Source organism: Raphanus sativus, chromosome 3 (assembly GCF_000801105.2).
Source record: "Raphanus sativus cultivar WK10039 chromosome 3, ASM80110v3, whole genome shotgun sequence".
Lineage (NCBI taxonomy): Eukaryota > Viridiplantae > Streptophyta > Magnoliopsida > Brassicales > Brassicaceae > Raphanus > Raphanus sativus.
This window is the reverse complement of record NC_079513.1, coordinates 14063996-14083111: the sequence shown is the minus strand read 5'-3', so window position 1 is coordinate 14083111 and position 19116 is coordinate 14063996. Positions and strand designations below refer to the sequence as shown.

Here is a 19116-nt window from a genome sequence, read left to right as displayed (position 1 = left end):
TATTAACAATCAACAATAATGATTATTGAATGTTAACTTAGTAGTTTTACTCGTTACTAGTATCAAAACTATTTATTCTTTTAGCATAAAAAAAATATTATAACTTGTTAACAATACATGTAGTTGTTATATACTTTGTTATATGTTAAAAAATTAACCGTTACTATATATTGGATATGTAACACAACATATTAGGTGCTAAATATTGGCTGTTGATTGGTAACATGTGGTAACACTGATTTAGTTTGAGTTAAGGTTCTAATAACTCAAAAATGTCACCAATCATGCATTAAATTTAGTTTTCTGATTTTAAGTTCGAGTTATCATGTATTATGGTTGAGTTACAATTTTGAGTTACACCCTTTGTAAAATTGTTAAATCAAAACTTAAAGCAACATCATGTTTTAGAGTTAAATGACAGTTATAATTAAAGTTTTTGTCCAAAGTACAAGTGAAAATAATAACTCCGAAACACACTACGTACGAAATGCCTAATGTTATAAGTATGTCTTACCAAAACACAACTCCAAATTTTAACCTATCTTAGTAATATGAAATCATTAACACCCATATATGAAATCAGATTTGAATTGATTAATACACTTAACCGCTATTCGAAAGGTTTTACAACTAAAATTTGGTTGCAAGCCCATTTACATTTTAGTTAGCATAGTTTATCTCCCGTAAATCTTAGTTAACGGCTAACGATAAACATTACCAAGCAAACATATAATGTAACACAATAACATAGAAGTTACGCTATCTGAGGTGCGCTTACCGAACGCAGCCGACAAGTACGAAACCCTCCTTTACCCAACGAACCTTCGTCTGATCCACCTCTACTGGCATGCCTACTGCTCTGAACAACTCTACATCAGATCATCTGCCAAATCTGCAGACTGACGACTGCCAGATCTCTTTCTCTAAAAGCAGGGCTAATTTCGTCCATCAATGGCTAAAAGGTTATTCACTTTTACCATTTGAAAACCTATGGGCATTTGCCAAATTAATACTTCAACTGAGTATATTCAACACATTGTTCCTTTTGAATTTTCTATTTTCCATTTTTTTTTAAATTGTGAACTTTTTATTTAGTTATTCTCTATTTAATTTAATCTTATTTATTATTAATTTTTAGTTATTTTCATTTTATTAATATTTTAGAAAATTATATAATTTTAAAAATATTTATTTAATATTCTAAATTTTTATTTTTTTTAAAAAAATTTTAATATTTATTTAACTTAGATATTTCGGATTACTTTAGATATTTATAAAAATATCTGGATACTTTTTTATATATATATATATATTTAGTTATGTTATATGTTATATAATTAATATTTTATATATTCGGATACTCATTCAATTTTTGGTTTGATTCTGGTTCGGTTCGATTATTTCAGATATAGAAATATAGGAATTCATCCGGATGTTTGAAGGTTTTTATCCGATTTTGATTTTAAATATTTCGGTTCGGTTCTAATTCAATTCTTCAATTCCGGTTTTTCCCCATCTAGTAGTTTATATTATGTGAATGTAAAGGCCAAAGCAAATGGTCGGCGGCATGCACATGCCAACAGGAATGTATATGAACTTTTAAATTCGCACCGTTTAAGACACACGAGACCAGATGCTATGCCGTTTCTGTTCGTCTGTGTTGTGAACACACAACAAACGCGAACTAAGAAAAAAAACCAATAAACTTAGGAGCAAAACGCTATTGAGACAAATACGGTTTTAAAATCTGTACTAGATCTTGACCCGTGCGACCGCACGAGTATTAATTTTCACTTTTAGTTTTGATTTATTTATACAAAATAGTATATTTATAATATTTGATCGTTTTATATTAACTAAGTTAGGAGTGGGTATTTGGGTACCCACTCGAATTCGGTTAAAATCTATTCGGGTTTGAGATTTTCGAGTTTAAAAATTCTAGCTTTGTTCGTGTATTTATAAATTTTGGTTCCGGTTTGATTCGGATCTTTGCGGGTTTTATAACCCGTTTAAACTATTTTAAATTTTCAAAATTTATATATCTTTAAATATCTCTGAATCTAAAAATAAAAATAATATAATATGTAAATTTGAGTAATGTAAGCCAAAGTACCTAAATTAAAAATTTAAAATATGTTTAACTTGAATATTTGGATGGAGAATAAATATATATTTTAAGTATTTTTGGTGTTTTGATAATTGTTTATCTACTTTAGATGTTTACTTTCGACTATTTTTTATATTTAAAATATTTTAAACAACTTTGAAATAGCTTATATCTTGGATATTAACTCTAAAATAGCTAACATATTGAACTATATAAATATGATATGATTTAAATACATTCGAATATCCGAAATATTTCATTCAGATCAAGTTTAGTTATGGTTCTCTAGATACTAAAATGGTAAATCCGTTTGGATATTATCTAGTTTCGGTTCAAATTTGGTAATATTTTTCGTTCAGATTCGTTAAATAAAAAATGTTGATATTATAATTTCTATGAATTGTTTGTCCAATAAAAATGTAATTTTTTTATTTGACATTGATTTAGTGGAGAAGTTAATGAAGTGTATTTAATTCAAATTTAATTTTGGAAAACACATTAATATAAGTGAAAAAGATAAAGCATTAAAATAGGAAGTATTATTTAATTCTGTATTTAATTTTGGAAAACACATTAACTAAAGTGAAAAAGACAAGTATAAAAATAAGAAGCTTAATTAATACTACAGTGGCATAAAGTGTAAATAAAATTGAAAACTAAGGGGTATTTTTAAATGGAAACTTCTCTTTTAATAAGATAGATATTAACTTTACAAATAAATAATTTATAATCTTTTAGATTTATATTTATATTAATCTCAAAATCTGTTCATTTACTATCTAAAATCATCCTTATTTTACTAAAATAACTTTTCATAATCCTAAAAACATATTGTATTACAGGGGCGAATGCTCTCACACCCTCTAGACATCGATTTTGACTACGAGTCTATTTCTTTTGCGTCAACGAAAATTACATTTGGCCAGACTTCCCGTACAAGTACAACGAATGCTAGCTTTTTACTAGTACATAGAAATTTAAGACGTTTCCAAATTAACAGTTAAAACATCTTTTCTCACGAAACATTGATTGTAATTCCAAACGAATGTGTTCAAAACTAAGTCCAAACGAATAATCGGCCCACTTGCTTATTGACGGAATTATGAAATTATCCCTTTGTTTATAACATCACTGCATTTCAACAAAAAGTTGTGTTTGTGATCGTTGAGTATTATGACCGTTGGGAGATGAAACACGGAGATCTCGTTTGCTTGTTACATTGAGAAGAATAGGAAGAAAGTATAACATTCTTTTGTAACGTTTTGAATTATATTCTTGAAAGTATTTGGTGTATTCATTATCATACTACGTATAGTTTAACATCGTCCAAGCAATTAGTCAAAAATATGAAATGCTAGATGTTAACAATAGAGGCAAGAAGACTGAGGTTTGGAAAGTGAAAGAAAGAACTGAAATAGAACTTTGTTCTGTTCTTGAGAAAAAGACATAAGAAGACGTGATGATGAAACTTGAGATGGGTAAAATGTCAAAGGCTGAGACAATTTACATTAATACATTATTGGGTTTTTGTAATGAAAACTCGAAGCCCACAAAAAGAAGAAAAGAAACAACGGTCACATTATGTTCTGTAAAGCAAAACAGAGATAATGACAAAGGAAGTGGTCCTGCATTGTACGGATTGCAGGAGCCAATAACATTGAAGAACAGCTTTCAGCTGCTGGAGGCAAAGCAGGACGCAAAGACCTAATTGACAGTAAGGCATAAATCTAGGGCTTTCATTTTTATATATAAATATCCTCTTACAATTGTAATGAACTCTTAAGCAAGAAATACAATGAAAAGCTTCGGTTTATCTCTGTTTTATCTCTAGAACAAAATCTTCTCTTCCTGCTTTCATGGTATCAGAGTTCTGGGAGCAAATCCTGAGCCATGGACAACACTCTAGATCTATATTCTCAACCAAAGCTAGACATCACAAAATGTGTTACTATCAAGCTAACTCAGCACAACTACATCCACTGGAAGCGTCAGTTCGAGTCTTTCCTGTCTGGAGTTGGTCTTCTTGAGTTCGTGAATGGAGCTACACCTGCCCCAGTTCCTGTTTTACATGTTCCAAACATCAACGGAGGTTTCCGAGAAGTTCCCAACCCCGACTACCAGCTCTGGGTCAGATCTGACCAGATCGTTCAAGCTTGGTTGGTTGGTTCTCTGTCTGAAGATATTCTAAGTATTGTCCTTGGAGCTCAAACTGCGCAAGAGGTTTGGGTTTCTCTAGGTAACCACTTCAACAGAGTTACTTGATATTGGAAGTTTTCAAGGTTTCCAAGTCAAATGATAGTATAAAAGGTTGTCGAACCACAGAGAACTAGAGATCTATAGCACCAAGAATACACAAACTCTCTTAATCTAAGCAAACAAGAGGATGGATGATGAGTGACAAGCTAAGAACCTAAAAATATAAACAAGGCGATCTCAAATCCAAACTAGAAACAAATGCAAGAACTCAATCAAATGCTAAGGTGGACCCATGGGAAAGGGACTTGATCTTGGGTGACTAAGATCCAAACTAGAGTGGCAAGCTATCAATCAAACACTTTCCTTATGCCTAGACACAACACTAAACAAGCTCTATCTCTAGATGAATGTTCTTTTGCTAAAGCAACTCAAGCATCTAATCTCTTAGGTTGAATATTACTAAAACAAACATGGAGAACAAGTCTAATAGCAATCTTAGCCTCTTTAACAACAAATCTCTTTGGCAAAGTAGACTAAAAGCATTGAAGAGTTGGTTCAGACATTTCATCATACACCTTTCGGGCAGGAAATGTCTAGGGATCTATTTTAGTATGATCAAGACTAAAATAGCATTGAGAACCCTCAACAAGCAAAGAAATAAGTAGATCTAACATTAAACACCCTAGATCTTCACTAATCACCCTTAATCACCCGAGCCCATGAATCCAAAATGTGTCTACTCCCTAATCTCCATGATAAACCTCAAATCCATATGAGATTCAAGGCTAATCATGTTAATGATTAAGAGAAACAAGATATAAGATGAAGATTCCAAAAATCCTTAGATTGATAAAAGATTCAAGTTTTACAAGATGAGGCAAAGTCTAGAGAGAAAATGAGATAATCCCATCATTAGGGTCTAAAGAGTATTTATAGTAGCCTAAAAACGAGCTGGGTCGACCCAACAAACCTGGGTTAACCCATGATAATTTGGGTAAAAGTTGGTAAAAACAGATGTGAGTATTTTTTCTAAGTGTCACAGCTGGTTTTTGACGCGTCCAATAAGCCGCTGGAGGTGCAAAAAGCCACTGTGACATCACAGCTGGTTTTTGACGCGTCGTCACTTGGCCACTGCGAGAAGTCGAAATTGGACAGGGAGGGAGTTATTTTCCCAGCTGGTTTTTGACTTGGTACATTACACCGCTGCAGAAGGCCGCTGTGACACTTAGGCTCCATTTCGTTTCTCGACCAAAATCACTCTTTTTGCATCAAATCAAGCTCTAAATGCTTCCAACTCACCAAATGACATCTCCATCACCTAATATAGACAAATGAAGTGCAATGCAACCTAAACAAGTCTAAATGCTATCCTAAATGATCAAAATGCAAGATAAAAGAATGACAAAATCTATTAAAAACACAAGATATCACTCCCCCAAACTTGTCATTTACTTGTCCACAAGTAAACTTTCAAGAACTTATTTGGAGAAGAGGTTTGAAGATGGGAGCTCATAGCCAAAAGACACCAAAAACACTCAACTTGACATCCTAAAGAAATATAGCAAATAGCATGAACAACTCTCTTACTACACTCTAGCTTCTCTAGACCTATCCATACTCCTATACCTCTACACAAGTTGTAATACTCATCCATCAACAAGCTCTTTAGACCAACTCTCACATTCATTTATACAATAAGGTGAATTCTCACAAATGGGCACATGATCTCAATCATTTGGCTAGGTAAACAAATGGTTTAAAGTGAAAGAAGAGAAGGGTTCAAATGCATCATTTTAAAGTAGTTATCACTCAAGAACAAGGAGCTTGATCATTATGCAAAATTTATCTAAGATTAGAAGCAACTCATGCATACATGGATCCATTCTCATCATTCTACCCTTTTCCTAAGTGATTACAAGATCTATCCCCATTCACTTCATTCCATAACCCAAATGGCAACTCATTTTCATGTCTACCCCAATGAACAAATTTCTTCTTTTTCTTTTCTTTTTACTTAGCCACTAGGGACAAACTTTGCTCAATGCTTAGCTCTCACTTCTCTTTTCCCTTCCCCACTATCTTATTGATTCTTCTTATCATTCATTTTTTTTCTTTTCTTTTCTTTTCTTTTATTTTTTTTTTTATTTTTTTTATTTATTTAGGGGGAAGGAGTCAAAAAACACAATCTAGAGCTCTTTTTTTTTCTTTTTATTCTAAGGTCCCTAAGGCTTTTCTTATCAATCTACAATATTTTGTTCATCTTTCTCAACTTTCTCACTACCCAAACCCAAGACACAAGCTTATAAAGGACATAAACCCAACCATCATCCTAGAATCTAGTTCAAATAATGATCCTATGCTAGCAAGAGATGAGAACAAATCCATGTCGCTCCCAATACTCTCAAGATTTTGCACATGACTAGCTTTCACAAAAAGGCCTCACTCAAGCAAATCAATGATGGCTTCAATGAATGGTAAGGGTTAAAGGGTATAGGAGTGCCATTTGGGTTAACAGAGAGTGGAATAATGGAATAAGATAACCCAAATGTGTATGAGATCCATGACTAAGTATGCAAGTGCCCATATGCAAGAGAGATTAAGTTCATTACATTCAAGTTCAGTTTGGAGCTGGCTTTCAAGAACAATGTCAATATCAAGCAAGCAACATGTTTCAAGAAGAGAGTTCAAGGCTCGAAGCGTGCAAGGCTTTCAAGAGATGCTTAAGCTACTTGATATGTTTAGCTAGGGTGTCAAATTGAGTTCTAGACATGTGCTCTTTACAAGGTTTCTCCCAATGCATGAATGCAATCTAAATGCTTCTAGACTCAATCCTAAAAAATGCAAATGATACAACTAAATGCTTCTTAATAATTTTTTTTTATGCAAATAAGTATGCAATGCATGAGACTCATGACAGGTAAACAAAACAAAAAACAATGTGAGATAGTAGACTCTCCCCCAAACTTACTTCACACAGTCCCTTGTGTGAGAGTAAGCTCAAAGAAGAGATCTAAGAGAAAGAAATAAACATGATAACTAAATATATACAATGGATAAACATGGGACTTCCTCCCAAGTGAGCTTGTTTCAAGTTGTGCTGGTGTGAGTATACTTGCATCAAAGTCATCTTGAATGTGATATTCAAATGTGTCTTCCTCTTCTTGTGGCTCCCCAAGGTAACTTGAAGCCATCTCTACAAATAACAAAAGCTAGAAGAAAAGGTTAGTAACTGTAGAAAAGCAAAACAAAGCAAGAAAATAAAGCTTAGTCTCAAGAAAGATTGAAATCTTAATGATAAATCTACTAGTTCCCCGGCAACGGCGCCAATTTGATATTGGAAGTTTTCAAGGCTTCCAAGTCAAATGATAGTATAAAAGGTTGTCGAACCACAGAGAACTAGAGATCTATAGCACCAAGAATACACAAACTCTCTTAATCTAAGCAAACAAGAGGATGGATGATGAGTGACAAGCTAAGAACCTAAAAATATAAACAAGGCGATCTCAAATCCAAACTAGAAACAAATGCAAGAACTCAATCAAATGCTAAGGTGGACCCATGGGAAAGGGACTTGATCTTGGGTGACTAAGATCCAAACTAGAGTGGCAAGCTATCAATCAAACACTTTCCTTATGCCTAGACACAACACTAAACAAGCTCTATCTCTAGATGAATGTTCTTTTGCTAAAGCAACTCAAGCATCTAATCTCTTAGGTTGAATATTACTAAAACAAACATGGAGAACAAGTCTAATAGCAATCTTAGCCTCTTTAACAACAAATCTCTTTGGCAAAGTAGACTAAAAGCATTGAAGAGTTGGTTCAGACATTTCATCATACACCTTTCGGGCAGGAAATGTCTAGGGATCTATTTTAGTATGATCAAGACTAAAATAGCATTGAGAACCCTCAACAAGCAAAGAAATAAGTAGATCTAACATTAAACACCCTAGATCTTCACTAATCACCCTTAATCACCCTAGCCCATGAATCCAAAATGTGTCTACTCCCTAATCTCCATGATAAACCTCAAATCCATATGAGATTCAAGGCTAATCATGTTAATGATTAAGAGAAACAAGATATAAGATGAAGATTCCAAAAATCCTTAGATTGATAAAAGATTCAAGTTTTACAAGATGAGGCAAAGTCTAGAGAGAAAATGAGATAATCCCATCATTAGGGTCTAAAGAGTATTTATAGTAGCCTAAAAACGAGCTGGGTCGACCCAACAAACCTGGGTTAACCCATGATAATTTGGGTAAAAGTTGGTAAAAACAGATGTGAGTATTTTTTCTAAGTGTCACAGCTGGTTTTTGACGCGTCCAATAAGCCGCTGGAGGTGCAAAAAGCCACTGTGACATCACAGCTGGTTTTTGACGCGTCGTCACTTGGCCACTGCGAGAAGTCGAAATTGGACAGGGAGGGAGTTATTTTCCCAGCTGGTTTTTGACTTGGTACATTACACCGCTGCAGAAGGCCGCTGTGACACTTAGGCTCAATTTCGTTTCTCGACCAAAATCACTCTTTTTGCATCAAATCAAGCTCTAAATGCTTCCAACTCACCAAATGACATCTCCATCACCTAATATAGACAAATGAAGTGCAATGCAACCTAAACAAGTCTAAATGCTATCCTAAATGATCAAAATGCAAGATAAAAGAATGACAAAATCTATTAAAAACACAAGATATCATTACTTCTTCTCGTCTCTTTGAACTTCAACGGAAACTGCAAACTGTCACTAAAACCAACAAAACTATGAGCGACTATTTAAAAGAAATCAAGGGCTTGTGTGACCAAATGAACTCTGTTGGAAGCCTTGTTACTGAGAAAATGAAGATCTTTGCTGCTCTACAAGGGTTAGATCGTGACTACGAACCTATCAAAACCAGTATCGAAGGCGCTATGGACTCTCCTCAGGCTCCAACTTATGAAGATATCATTCTTCGTCTCACTGGGTTTGAAGACATACTCAAATCATATGAAGGATCTTAGACTTCAGTGTCTCCTCACTTGGCTTTTCAAGTGTCTACTGCTGATCACGGCTACGCTCAGAGTGCAAACTATACTCAACAAACACCTCACTTCACTCAGTATCGAGGTCGTGGTGGCAACAATAGTCGGTTTGGTTACAGCAGAGGAAGAGGATATTCTACTAGGGGAAGAGGCTTTCATCAGCAAGTCCCTCAGAACAATAATCCCTCTCAAGATGACTCATCATCTCGACCCACTTGCCAAATTTGTGGTAATTTCGGTCACAATGCTCTCAAGTGCTACAGACGTTTTGACATATCTTATCAAAGTGATGAGTTACCCACTGCTATGGCTGCTCTGCAAGTCACAAATAATCCTCCCTCTGCTCAGCAACCTTATCAAGGAACAGAATGGTACCCAGACACTGCTGCAACAGCTCCTGTGACTAATTCTCAACAAAATCTGCAGATGTCTCAGCCTTATCACGGCCATGACTCAGTGATGGTGGCAGATGGTAACTTTCTTCCAATAACTCACATTGGGTCTGTTCCTCTGCAAACGAACTCTGGTTCCTCAGGTATTATATCTCTGAAAGATGTTTTAGTCTGTCCGAATATTGCCAAGTCTCTACTGTCAGTCTCAAAGCTCACTGTTGATTTTCCTTGTGAGTTTACATTTGATTGTGATGGTGTGTATGTAAAGGACAAGCTAACCAAGCAAGCCCTGACCCAAGGAACCAGGCTTAAGGATCTTTATGTACTGGAAAACTCGATGTTCTCTGCCTTCTACACAGCACGTCAAGCAGCAGTTAATGCAGAGGTTTGGCACAGAAGATTGGGGCATCCAAGTGCAGAGATTCTGCAAATTCTATCTACGAAGAAAGCTATCTCCATAAATAAAAGCATGTCCAAGATTTGTGATTCATGTCAACTTGGGAAAAGTACTAGATTACCTTTTCCTAGTTCAGTTTATGTATTTAGTAGACCTCTTGAGAGGATAAGTTTTGATCTTTGGGGTCCTTCTCCTGTTGACTATGTCCAGGGATTCAAATACTATGTTATTCTCATTGATCATTTCTCAAGATATTGCTGGTTTTATCCTCTTAGAAAGAAGTCTGATTTTCTGTAAATTTTCATCTTATGGCAAAATCTGGTGGAAAAACAACTAGGCAAGAAGGTGTTAATGTTTCAATGCGATGGAGGAGGTGAATTTACAAGCAACAAATTTGTGTATCATTTGGCCAGTCACGGAATCAAACAGTTGATCTCATGTCCTCACACTCCTCAACAAAATGGCTTGGCAGAAATAAAACATAGACACATCACTGAGCTGGGCTTGTCTATGATGTTTGATGGAAAGGTTCCTCAACAATACTGGGTAGAGGCGTTTTTTACATCAAGCTTCCTGGGTAATCTGTTGCCTTCTTCATCTCTCGCTGATAACAAAAGTCCTTATGAGGTTTTGTACAACAAGAAGCCTGAATATACTGCTCTTCGAAGCTTTGGCAGTGCCTGTTATCCATCACTCAGACCATACTCAACAAACAAACTGGATCCCAAGTCATTACAGTGTGTTTTCTTGGGATACAATGAGAAATATAAAGGGTACAGGTGCCTGCATCCTCCTTCTGGTCGAGTTTATATTAATCGTCATGTGCTGTTTGATGAACAAAATTTTCCGTTTGCTACTTCATATGCGTATCTGCATCAGCTGCAACCTACAACACCGCTCCTTGCAGCTTGGCAACAAAGCTTCCTTCGAAATAATTCTTCATCTGATGCTCAAGACACTTCTGACACTGCTTTAGGCTCAGCATCAGTTCCTACTACTGCTCTTACTCTAATAAGATCAACACCTCAACAAACAGTTCCCCGGAGTAATACAATGCCAAGTGCAACTTCTCTCCAGGAATCTACTAATCATGGATCTTGTGGAGCAGGTTTATCTAGTTTTGCTAATAATAGAGGCAGCATCACAGAGTCGCCATCACCAATTCAGTTTGGAACTTTACCTTTTGTTGATCTGTCTGGCTCTGTTACAACAAGAATTGTCATTAATCCTTCACCAACATCAACGCAACCTTCTCAAAATTCAGCAGAACAAGACTGCAGCAACAGTTCAGGTCAATCTCTACAGAGAGCTGCAGCTGCAGACACGACTACTACTCCTACTCCGTCTCTACATCCTATGATCACGAGGTCTAAGGCTGGTATAACAAAACCAAATCCTCGATATGTTCTTTTCCATGTAAACTCTGCTATCACAGAACCAAGGACGGTAACTGAAGCCTTGAAACACCCTGGTTGGAATGGAGCTATGACAGAGGAAATGGTCTCCTTCGATGAAACATACACCTTCACCTTGGTTCCTTATCATCCTAATATGCATATACTAGGCTGCAGATGGATAAATAATTAAACATGGTACAGTGAAGTGTCTAAGATCAAGACTAGTGGTAAAAGGATATGATCAAGAGGAGGGTATTGACTACTTGGATACTTACAGTCCAGTAGTTAAGTCACCCACGATTAGAGCCATTCTCCATCTTGCGACTGTCAATAAGTGGGATATAAAGCAACTGGATGTCAAGCATGCGTTTCTGTATGGTGACCTCAAAGAGACTGTGTATATGCATCAACCTCCGGGTTTTATCAACAAGGATAAACCAGGCTATGTCTGCAAGCTCAACAAAGCGATTTATGGGCTTAAGCAAGCGCCCCGGGCTTGGTTCAACAGATTCAGTGATTTTCTTTTAGCCTTCGGCTTCACCTGCAGCATCAGAGATCCTTCTTTGTTTATTTACAGCAGAAACGGAGACATTATTCTGCTTCTTCTTTATGTTGATGACATAGCCTTGACAGGAAGCAACGGTGTGGTCATCAATCAACTTCTTACAGCTCTGAACAAGGAGTTCAAAATGAAAGATTTGGGACAGTTTCATTATTTTCTTGGGCTGCAGGCGCATTTTCACTCAAATGGGTTGTTACTAAATCAAGAAAAATATGCAGAGGATCTTCTCCAAATCGCAGGCATGGCTCAATGTACTCCGATCTCCACTCTGTTGCCTCTGCAACTCAACCGGGTTCCGGATGAATCTGCATTGTTTCCTCAACCTACTTATTTTAGAAGTCTTGCTGGCAAGTTACAGTACTTGACCTTAACCAGGCCTGATCTTCAGTTTGCAGTAAACTACATATGTCAAAAGATGCATGCTCCAACTGAAACAGATTTTCAGTTACTTAAACGAGTACTGAGATATTTAAGAGGAACTACAAACTTCGGAATCTCTTTTGCTTCAGACACTGACTCTGCAATAAGAGCTTATAGTGATAGTGATTAGGGTGGTTGTATTGACACAAGAAGATCGACAAGTGGCTTTTGCACATTCTTGGGATCTAATCTTATATCCTGGTCTGCTCAGAAACAACAGTCTGTCTCCAGAAGTTCCACAGAGGCCGAATATAGAACTCTTTCAAACACTGCGGCTGAGACTGTATGGTTAATCAATCTCATGGCAGAAATTGGAATGCCTCAACCTCTACCTCCGGAAATCTTCTGTGATAATCTTTCAGCTGTGTATTTATCAGCCACTCCAGCTATGCACAAGAAGTCTAAACATTTTGAAGTCAACTTTCATTTTGTAAGGGAAAAAGTGGCGTTGGGAAAACTGATTGTTCATCATATTCCTTCTGTCCATCAATTGACAGACATATTTACAAAGTCCTTGTCGACACAAAGCTATCAGGAATTGCGGTTCAAACTTGGTGTGGTAGCTTCTCCCATCCAAAGTTTGAGGGGGCATGTTGACAATAGAGGCAAGAAGACTGAGGTTTGGAAAGTGAAAGAAAGAACTGAAACAGAACCTTGTTCAAGAACAGAACAAGGTTGTGTCTCTTTCTCAAGAACAGAACCTTGTTCTGTTCTTGAGAAACAGACACAAGAAGACGTGATGATGAAACTTGAGATGGGTAAAATGCCAAAGGCTGAGACAAGTTTCATCAATACATTATTAGACCCTTGTAATGAAAACTCAAAGCCCACAAAAAGGAGAAAAGAAACAACGATCACATTATATTCTGTAAAGCAAAACAGAGATAATGACAAAGGAAGTGGTCTTGCATTGTACGGATTGCAGGAACCAATAACATTGAAGAACAGCTTCCAACTGCTAGAGGCAAAGCAGGACGCAAAGACCTAATTGACAGCAAGGCATAAATCTAGGGCTTTCATCTTTATGTATAAATATCCTCTTACAACTGTAATGAACTCTTAAGCAATAAATACAATGAAAAGCTTCAGTTTATCTCTGTTTTATCTCTAGAACAAAATCTTCTCTTCCTGCTTTCACTAGAAAGCCTATATAGTTATGAATTTAGTATGTACATGTATGTTTTAAGAAGAGTTTGAGGAGGGTTTGGCTTTTGATTGTGTCCATGTTTCAAAACCTTGCCAGGGCATTCTCGCTGGTTAATCTTTCGAGAAAATGGGCCATAATTGTTTTAGGTTGGGCCGCAGACCGACCACAATATGTATAGTCCGAGAAGATAGATCCCTCGATTTGAATTTGTCAACCAATAATAAATATGGGTATTAGTAATTGTATTCTTAATGTTATCTTATGAGAAAACAAAAGTGTCAAACCAGTCATCTAAAGAAACCATGTGTCCGATGATGTGCGGTTTGTGATATAGTTGATTAGGTCACCAGCATATTACATCATGAACGACGAACCTTATCTTGTGTTTGGAACCGCCCAGATATCATAGTTAATCTCACTTTACAATTCTCCGTTTTATATAATCAGACTCAACTATAATACTTTGAGTTGCTAGCTTACAATGACTATAGTCATACTTCTAATTGATTTTTATAATAAAGCAAAGGTACGTGCCTATTTATGGGTACATTGTGGCGTCACACTTGTCAACATATAATATAGGGAGAATTACCAATTGTGACTCAAAACTTGGAGTCAAACCCAAAAGAGTACCCAATTGACGACTTTGCTTTCCCCGGACGACTTTAAATTAAGTCTTCTGACGGGACGACTTTATATTATGTCGTCTGGTAAAAATTAAATTATGAAGTTTTATTTTTCAACTACAAAACTAACCTAAGACGACTTACACGTAAGTCGTCTAGTTTAATAAAATATTGAAATTTTAACTTTCCGAGAGACGACTGAATTATAAGTCGTCCAGAAATAGTCAAAGATCTGACACGATTCGGTCAAATGCAAAACTAGCCTGTTTCTCGTAGACGACTTATATATAAGTCGTCTGGACTGTTTTTTTTCACCAAACAAAGCTGGACGACTTAGTTTAAGTCGTCCGTTTGACCAGAAGACTCATCAGTAAGTCTTCTACATACAGATGACTTACTTGTAAGTCTTCTACGCGAACAGATTTTGAAAAAAATTCAAATTCGTACCTTAAACTAGGTGAGATGACTTTGTTTGCACACAGGGTCTTCTCCAACCACCCAGAACCTCAAACGAAAGCAACCGTAAGTCAAAACGAAAGAAATATGGCTCCAAACAATTTTGAATCAAAAGCTTCAGTTTTTTGGATGAATATGGAGAGAAAGTGAAAGAAATGTTGTTTTTAGTTCATAACAATTGAAACAGAGAGAGTGTAAAGAGATTTACGTGCATTAAAGGGCATTAAAAGCTCCAAACAGTTCGTACAAGGTTGTTCCCACTATTCATGGCAGTGGCAATATTGTAAATACTTGAAGAAAATGAGGTTGAGACAGTAAAGAAGCCATTTTCGAAAAAAAAAAAAAAAAAGGGTTAATGGCATTTTCGTAGATAAAATGCAGATGTGGGGTTAAAAACTCAAAAAAAAAATGAGTCAAAAGAAAAGGTTAGTTTTCTGTTTGAATTCAAGTTTTGAGTCACTTTTGCAATAAGCCCTATAATATAACCACATGAACATGCGTATATATACAGTAGATGTGTGTTTGTCACTTGTCAGTATGTGTGTAATATGCAGGCCTGCTAATATATATTGTTACAAACATATAATTGTGGCTCTGAAATGAAATTATCATGTTCTTTTTCCTTTGTGCATGTTCAACATCTCTCATCTATGAGATATACAAAAAATAACCATTTCTTTCTTGCCCAGGGCTAAAGCCCATAAAGCAAGGACTTTAGGCGCCAAAATATCAATATATTTTAGGGGCGCCAAAATCTTACAAAGGATCCTTTAGTGTGGTGGTTTGTCGACTGTTTCTTTTAATCTGTACAGGAAGGTTCGAACCTTACCTTAACTATATCTTCTCTTTTTCTTTTTTGTTAATGGCAATAAATGAAAAGAAGATTTAATCCTTAAATATTTTCATTATCTTTTCTAACAATTTAGATTTCCTTATATAAACGAATTAGAGTAAATGACATTAAGTTTTCCTAAAGTAAATTATATTACGTTATAAATAAAACAAAATCCAATTAATTTTGTTTCCTTTTTGATAATAATGATAACTAAAATGATTTGATTGTAGATATTTTGATTACATTTTCCTAACAAATTTAGTTTCATTTATCTACGGAATAAAATATTTGATATAACTTATAAGTTATAAAATAAACAAATTAAACAAAAACTAAATTTTGATAAAAAAGCTATATTTTTTATCATAACGATTTTGGTTACTTTTTGATAATTTTAGTTTCCTTTTAATTTATAACATAAACAAGGAAGCTAAACAAAGGTTAATGATTTTTCGTTTCTTTTAAAAGTTTCTAAATCTCAAAATATGAATTTATCATAAATTAAGAGACACTATAAGAACTTAATAAATTCTTACAAACTAAAACTGGTGCTATTATAATATTTGTCTATTCTTTTGTGTTAAGATATGCGTTCTCTTCTCAAATTTATATTCTTTATTTAATGTTTCTTGTTCTATGATTATGAATGCTATCTAGTTATGGTATATTGACCAAAAAAAAATCATGATAATAAAATTGTGTATTTTTGGATTTTCAGAATAAAGAAAAAATATTAAAATTGTGGGGCAGTATTTTTTTGGTCCGCTTTAGGCGCCGTGTCAATCCGAACCGGCACTGTGTGGCATACATGATTAGCTTATGAACCGGGAGTTAGTTAGTCAGGTCTCTACATGCACATGGCTTCTACTGTCCTTCGATAATTCCCATCCACATATTAATATAAACAATAAAAGCATAATCACGGGCGTATTTAACTAGTATATATTTAGCCAAAAAGCATAATCACGCGCGTTCTGAACTATAATATATGCATGTATAATATAGATTTAATCAGGAAAACAACTATAGTCTGCATAAATTATGAATATCGCCATATCGGTATTACATTACTTACACAAAACTTTGACATAAGTTTTCATTGTGGTGTTAATTAGCTACCATAATTGTTATGTACAGGTGCATTTTAAAAGAAAAGTTATCTCAGTTTGTCTGTTTAGTTAAAAACCTTTTGTCTTTTATTTATTAGCCACTACATACGACCGTGACAACATGGAAAGGATATCCGCGACAACGTTTAAAGCCAAGCAAATGTTTAACGACTACAGTTGAGTTGTCCCTTGCACTATTGATGTCAATGTATTGAACTTCAGAGATAAAGTAGAGCGTCAACTTAAAAATAAACTTTCACAATAAAATGAAAATTATTTATACTTTTATCCAAAGATGTCTAGACCAAGATCCAACTAATCCTCCAAAATAATAACATTGACGAAAAGTTTTATCTCAAAATTTATGATAAAACTTTTAAATGATCCAATGTTTCTCTAGCCAAACGATAGTAATTTAACAATTTTTGTTAGCCCGGAATGGCGGCGAGGCTTTGATAAAAATGGAATAAAAACTATTAATAAAATAGTGAAGTCCATACATTTCACACATTCACGAGAATTTATAATCTTGAATAAAAGTAATAGATAGTTACTAAATATTTATTTTTCTTTTTTCATTCTAAAAATATAATATGTGTAATTATTTTAAAAAGTTTTCATGTTATAATAGGTAAATATTCTATTGAATTTTATGAAAGATCTATTCCAAATAATTTTAGTCCATAAAATAGCATTCTAGCTGTAGTCTGTATTTTATGTTAACTTCAACTCCCAATAAAAAAACTACAATATATAATTTTATTTGGAGGGCCTCTCAAATGATAAGGAATAGATAATATTATCACAAATGTATGCTTTCAAAGATGTTCATTTAAAAATGTGCATAAATACACACAAATCGGGCACACCTCTTTGAAAACTCATAATCACTTTGGTCCCCGGAAAAAAGACTAGATATCAACGCCTCTCATCAGTGGATCAAATATCAAGACATATCATAAATTCATAATAATGGTGCAGTACCACGAACTCGCTCTTCAAAGAAGCTTCAGCTACAACACAAGAAAGATCGATCCAGAGACCTCTCTGTCCCGAGGCTCTCATTCTCGTTCTCCTTCCTCCCTCGCTTTGATCCCAACCATCCCTGAGCATGAACTCTTCCTCATACCTTGCGGGAGAGACTCCTCCTCCTCCTCTTCTTCTTCCTCCTCTAGCAGCATCGTTAAAGTCAACGTGAAGCTTTCTTCCCTCTTGCGTTCTCTCATCAAACTCATTAACCTCCCCGTTTGCAACTTCCTCTCGTTTCCTTCTTCCTCCAGCGTTTCTAACCAGATGATCTCACTCGTCACCGGTGGATCCTCTTCCCTCGGGAAAAGAGTCACCGGGACGTTGTACGGACACAGAAGAGGCCATGTCACGTTTTGCGTCCAGTACGGTCCGAGTTCCGACCCAGTGCTGCTCTTAGACCTAGCCATGTCAACGGCATCTCTAGTCAAAGAGATGTCGTCAGGACTAGTCAGGATCGCGTTGGAGTGCGAGAAACGTCACCGGTCGGGTACAAAGCTTTTCCACGAGCCTAAGTGGTCCATGTATTGCAACGGGAGGAAGTGCGGTTACGCGGTGTCACGTGTCGGCGCGTGTAACGAGTCGGATTGGCGCGTGTTGAACACTGTATCTAGGGTTACGGTTGGAGCTGGAGTTATTCCTACGGCGAAGCATATTGATGACGTGTCAGGTGGTGGAGAGGAGGTTGGTGAGTTGCTGTATATGAGAGGTAGATTTGAACGAGTAGTCGGGAGTTGTGACTCGGAAGCGTTTTACATGATGAACCCTGACAAAAACGGAGGTCCTGAACTCAGTATTTTTCTTCTTAGAATATAAATATAGAAAAAAAGTTTTTAAGTTTCTTTTTTAAATGTCGCAAGTGATGTTTGAAAACATTAGTGATGAATGCAATGTTGTTTCATGAAGTATATATGTAAACGATAGTGAGAAAATGCCTAGGATGGTGTTTTAGTTTTTTCTAATTATCTATTTAATGTGGTATATTTGTTCTTTTTTTTAACTTTCTACAGAAATTTGTGTAGTATCAAGAATGGAAGGATCTGATGATTAATCAGTATGTGGTTGTCTATCTCATTCCTAAAGTGTATCTTTGGATAGGTTCAAGAAATCATATGCATGGTTCAAGTCTATGTGACTTCTTGATGTCTTTAATAATGGGAAGGTTGTAGCCTTTATGAATTCTTGATGTCTTTACTACTGAGAAAGTTGTAACTTCTATTTATTGGTAACGATGTTAGTCTTCTCTTTGGTTTTGGTGGTCTACCGGTTGATCAAAACCAATTCTGAAGACAGTCAGATCAGATGAAATATCTGTTTTGGTCTCCAATTTTTTAGTATTAATTAGAAGATTATTTGGTCTCTAAACCAACCAAAAATATATATGTATGGATCATCCAGTTTTTACATCGTGATTGTTTCATGTCCCA

At 35.5% G+C, this 19116-nt stretch overlaps 1 protein-coding gene across 2 annotated transcripts; it reads left to right on the top strand.

Moving 5' to 3' along the window:
* The first annotated feature begins 17554 nt into the window (after positions 1-17554).
* On the top strand, positions 17555-19029 carry LOC130509091 (protein MIZU-KUSSEI 1-like). Of its 2 annotated transcripts, XM_057004689.1 has the most exons (2): positions 17555-18470; positions 18700-19029. In XM_057004689.1, the coding sequence occupies exons 1-2, from the start codon at positions 17636-17638 to the stop codon at positions 18738-18740; spliced, it is 876 nt and encodes a 291-aa protein (XP_056860669.1). In that variant the 5' UTR covers positions 17555-17635; the 3' UTR covers positions 18741-19029. The 2 variants fall into 2 exon arrangements, with proteins under 2 accessions (XP_056860669.1, XP_056860670.1); XM_057004690.1 differs by lacking the exon at positions 18700-19029 and having other exon boundaries at positions 17555-18691.
* Positions 19030-19116: the final 87 nt, after the last annotated feature.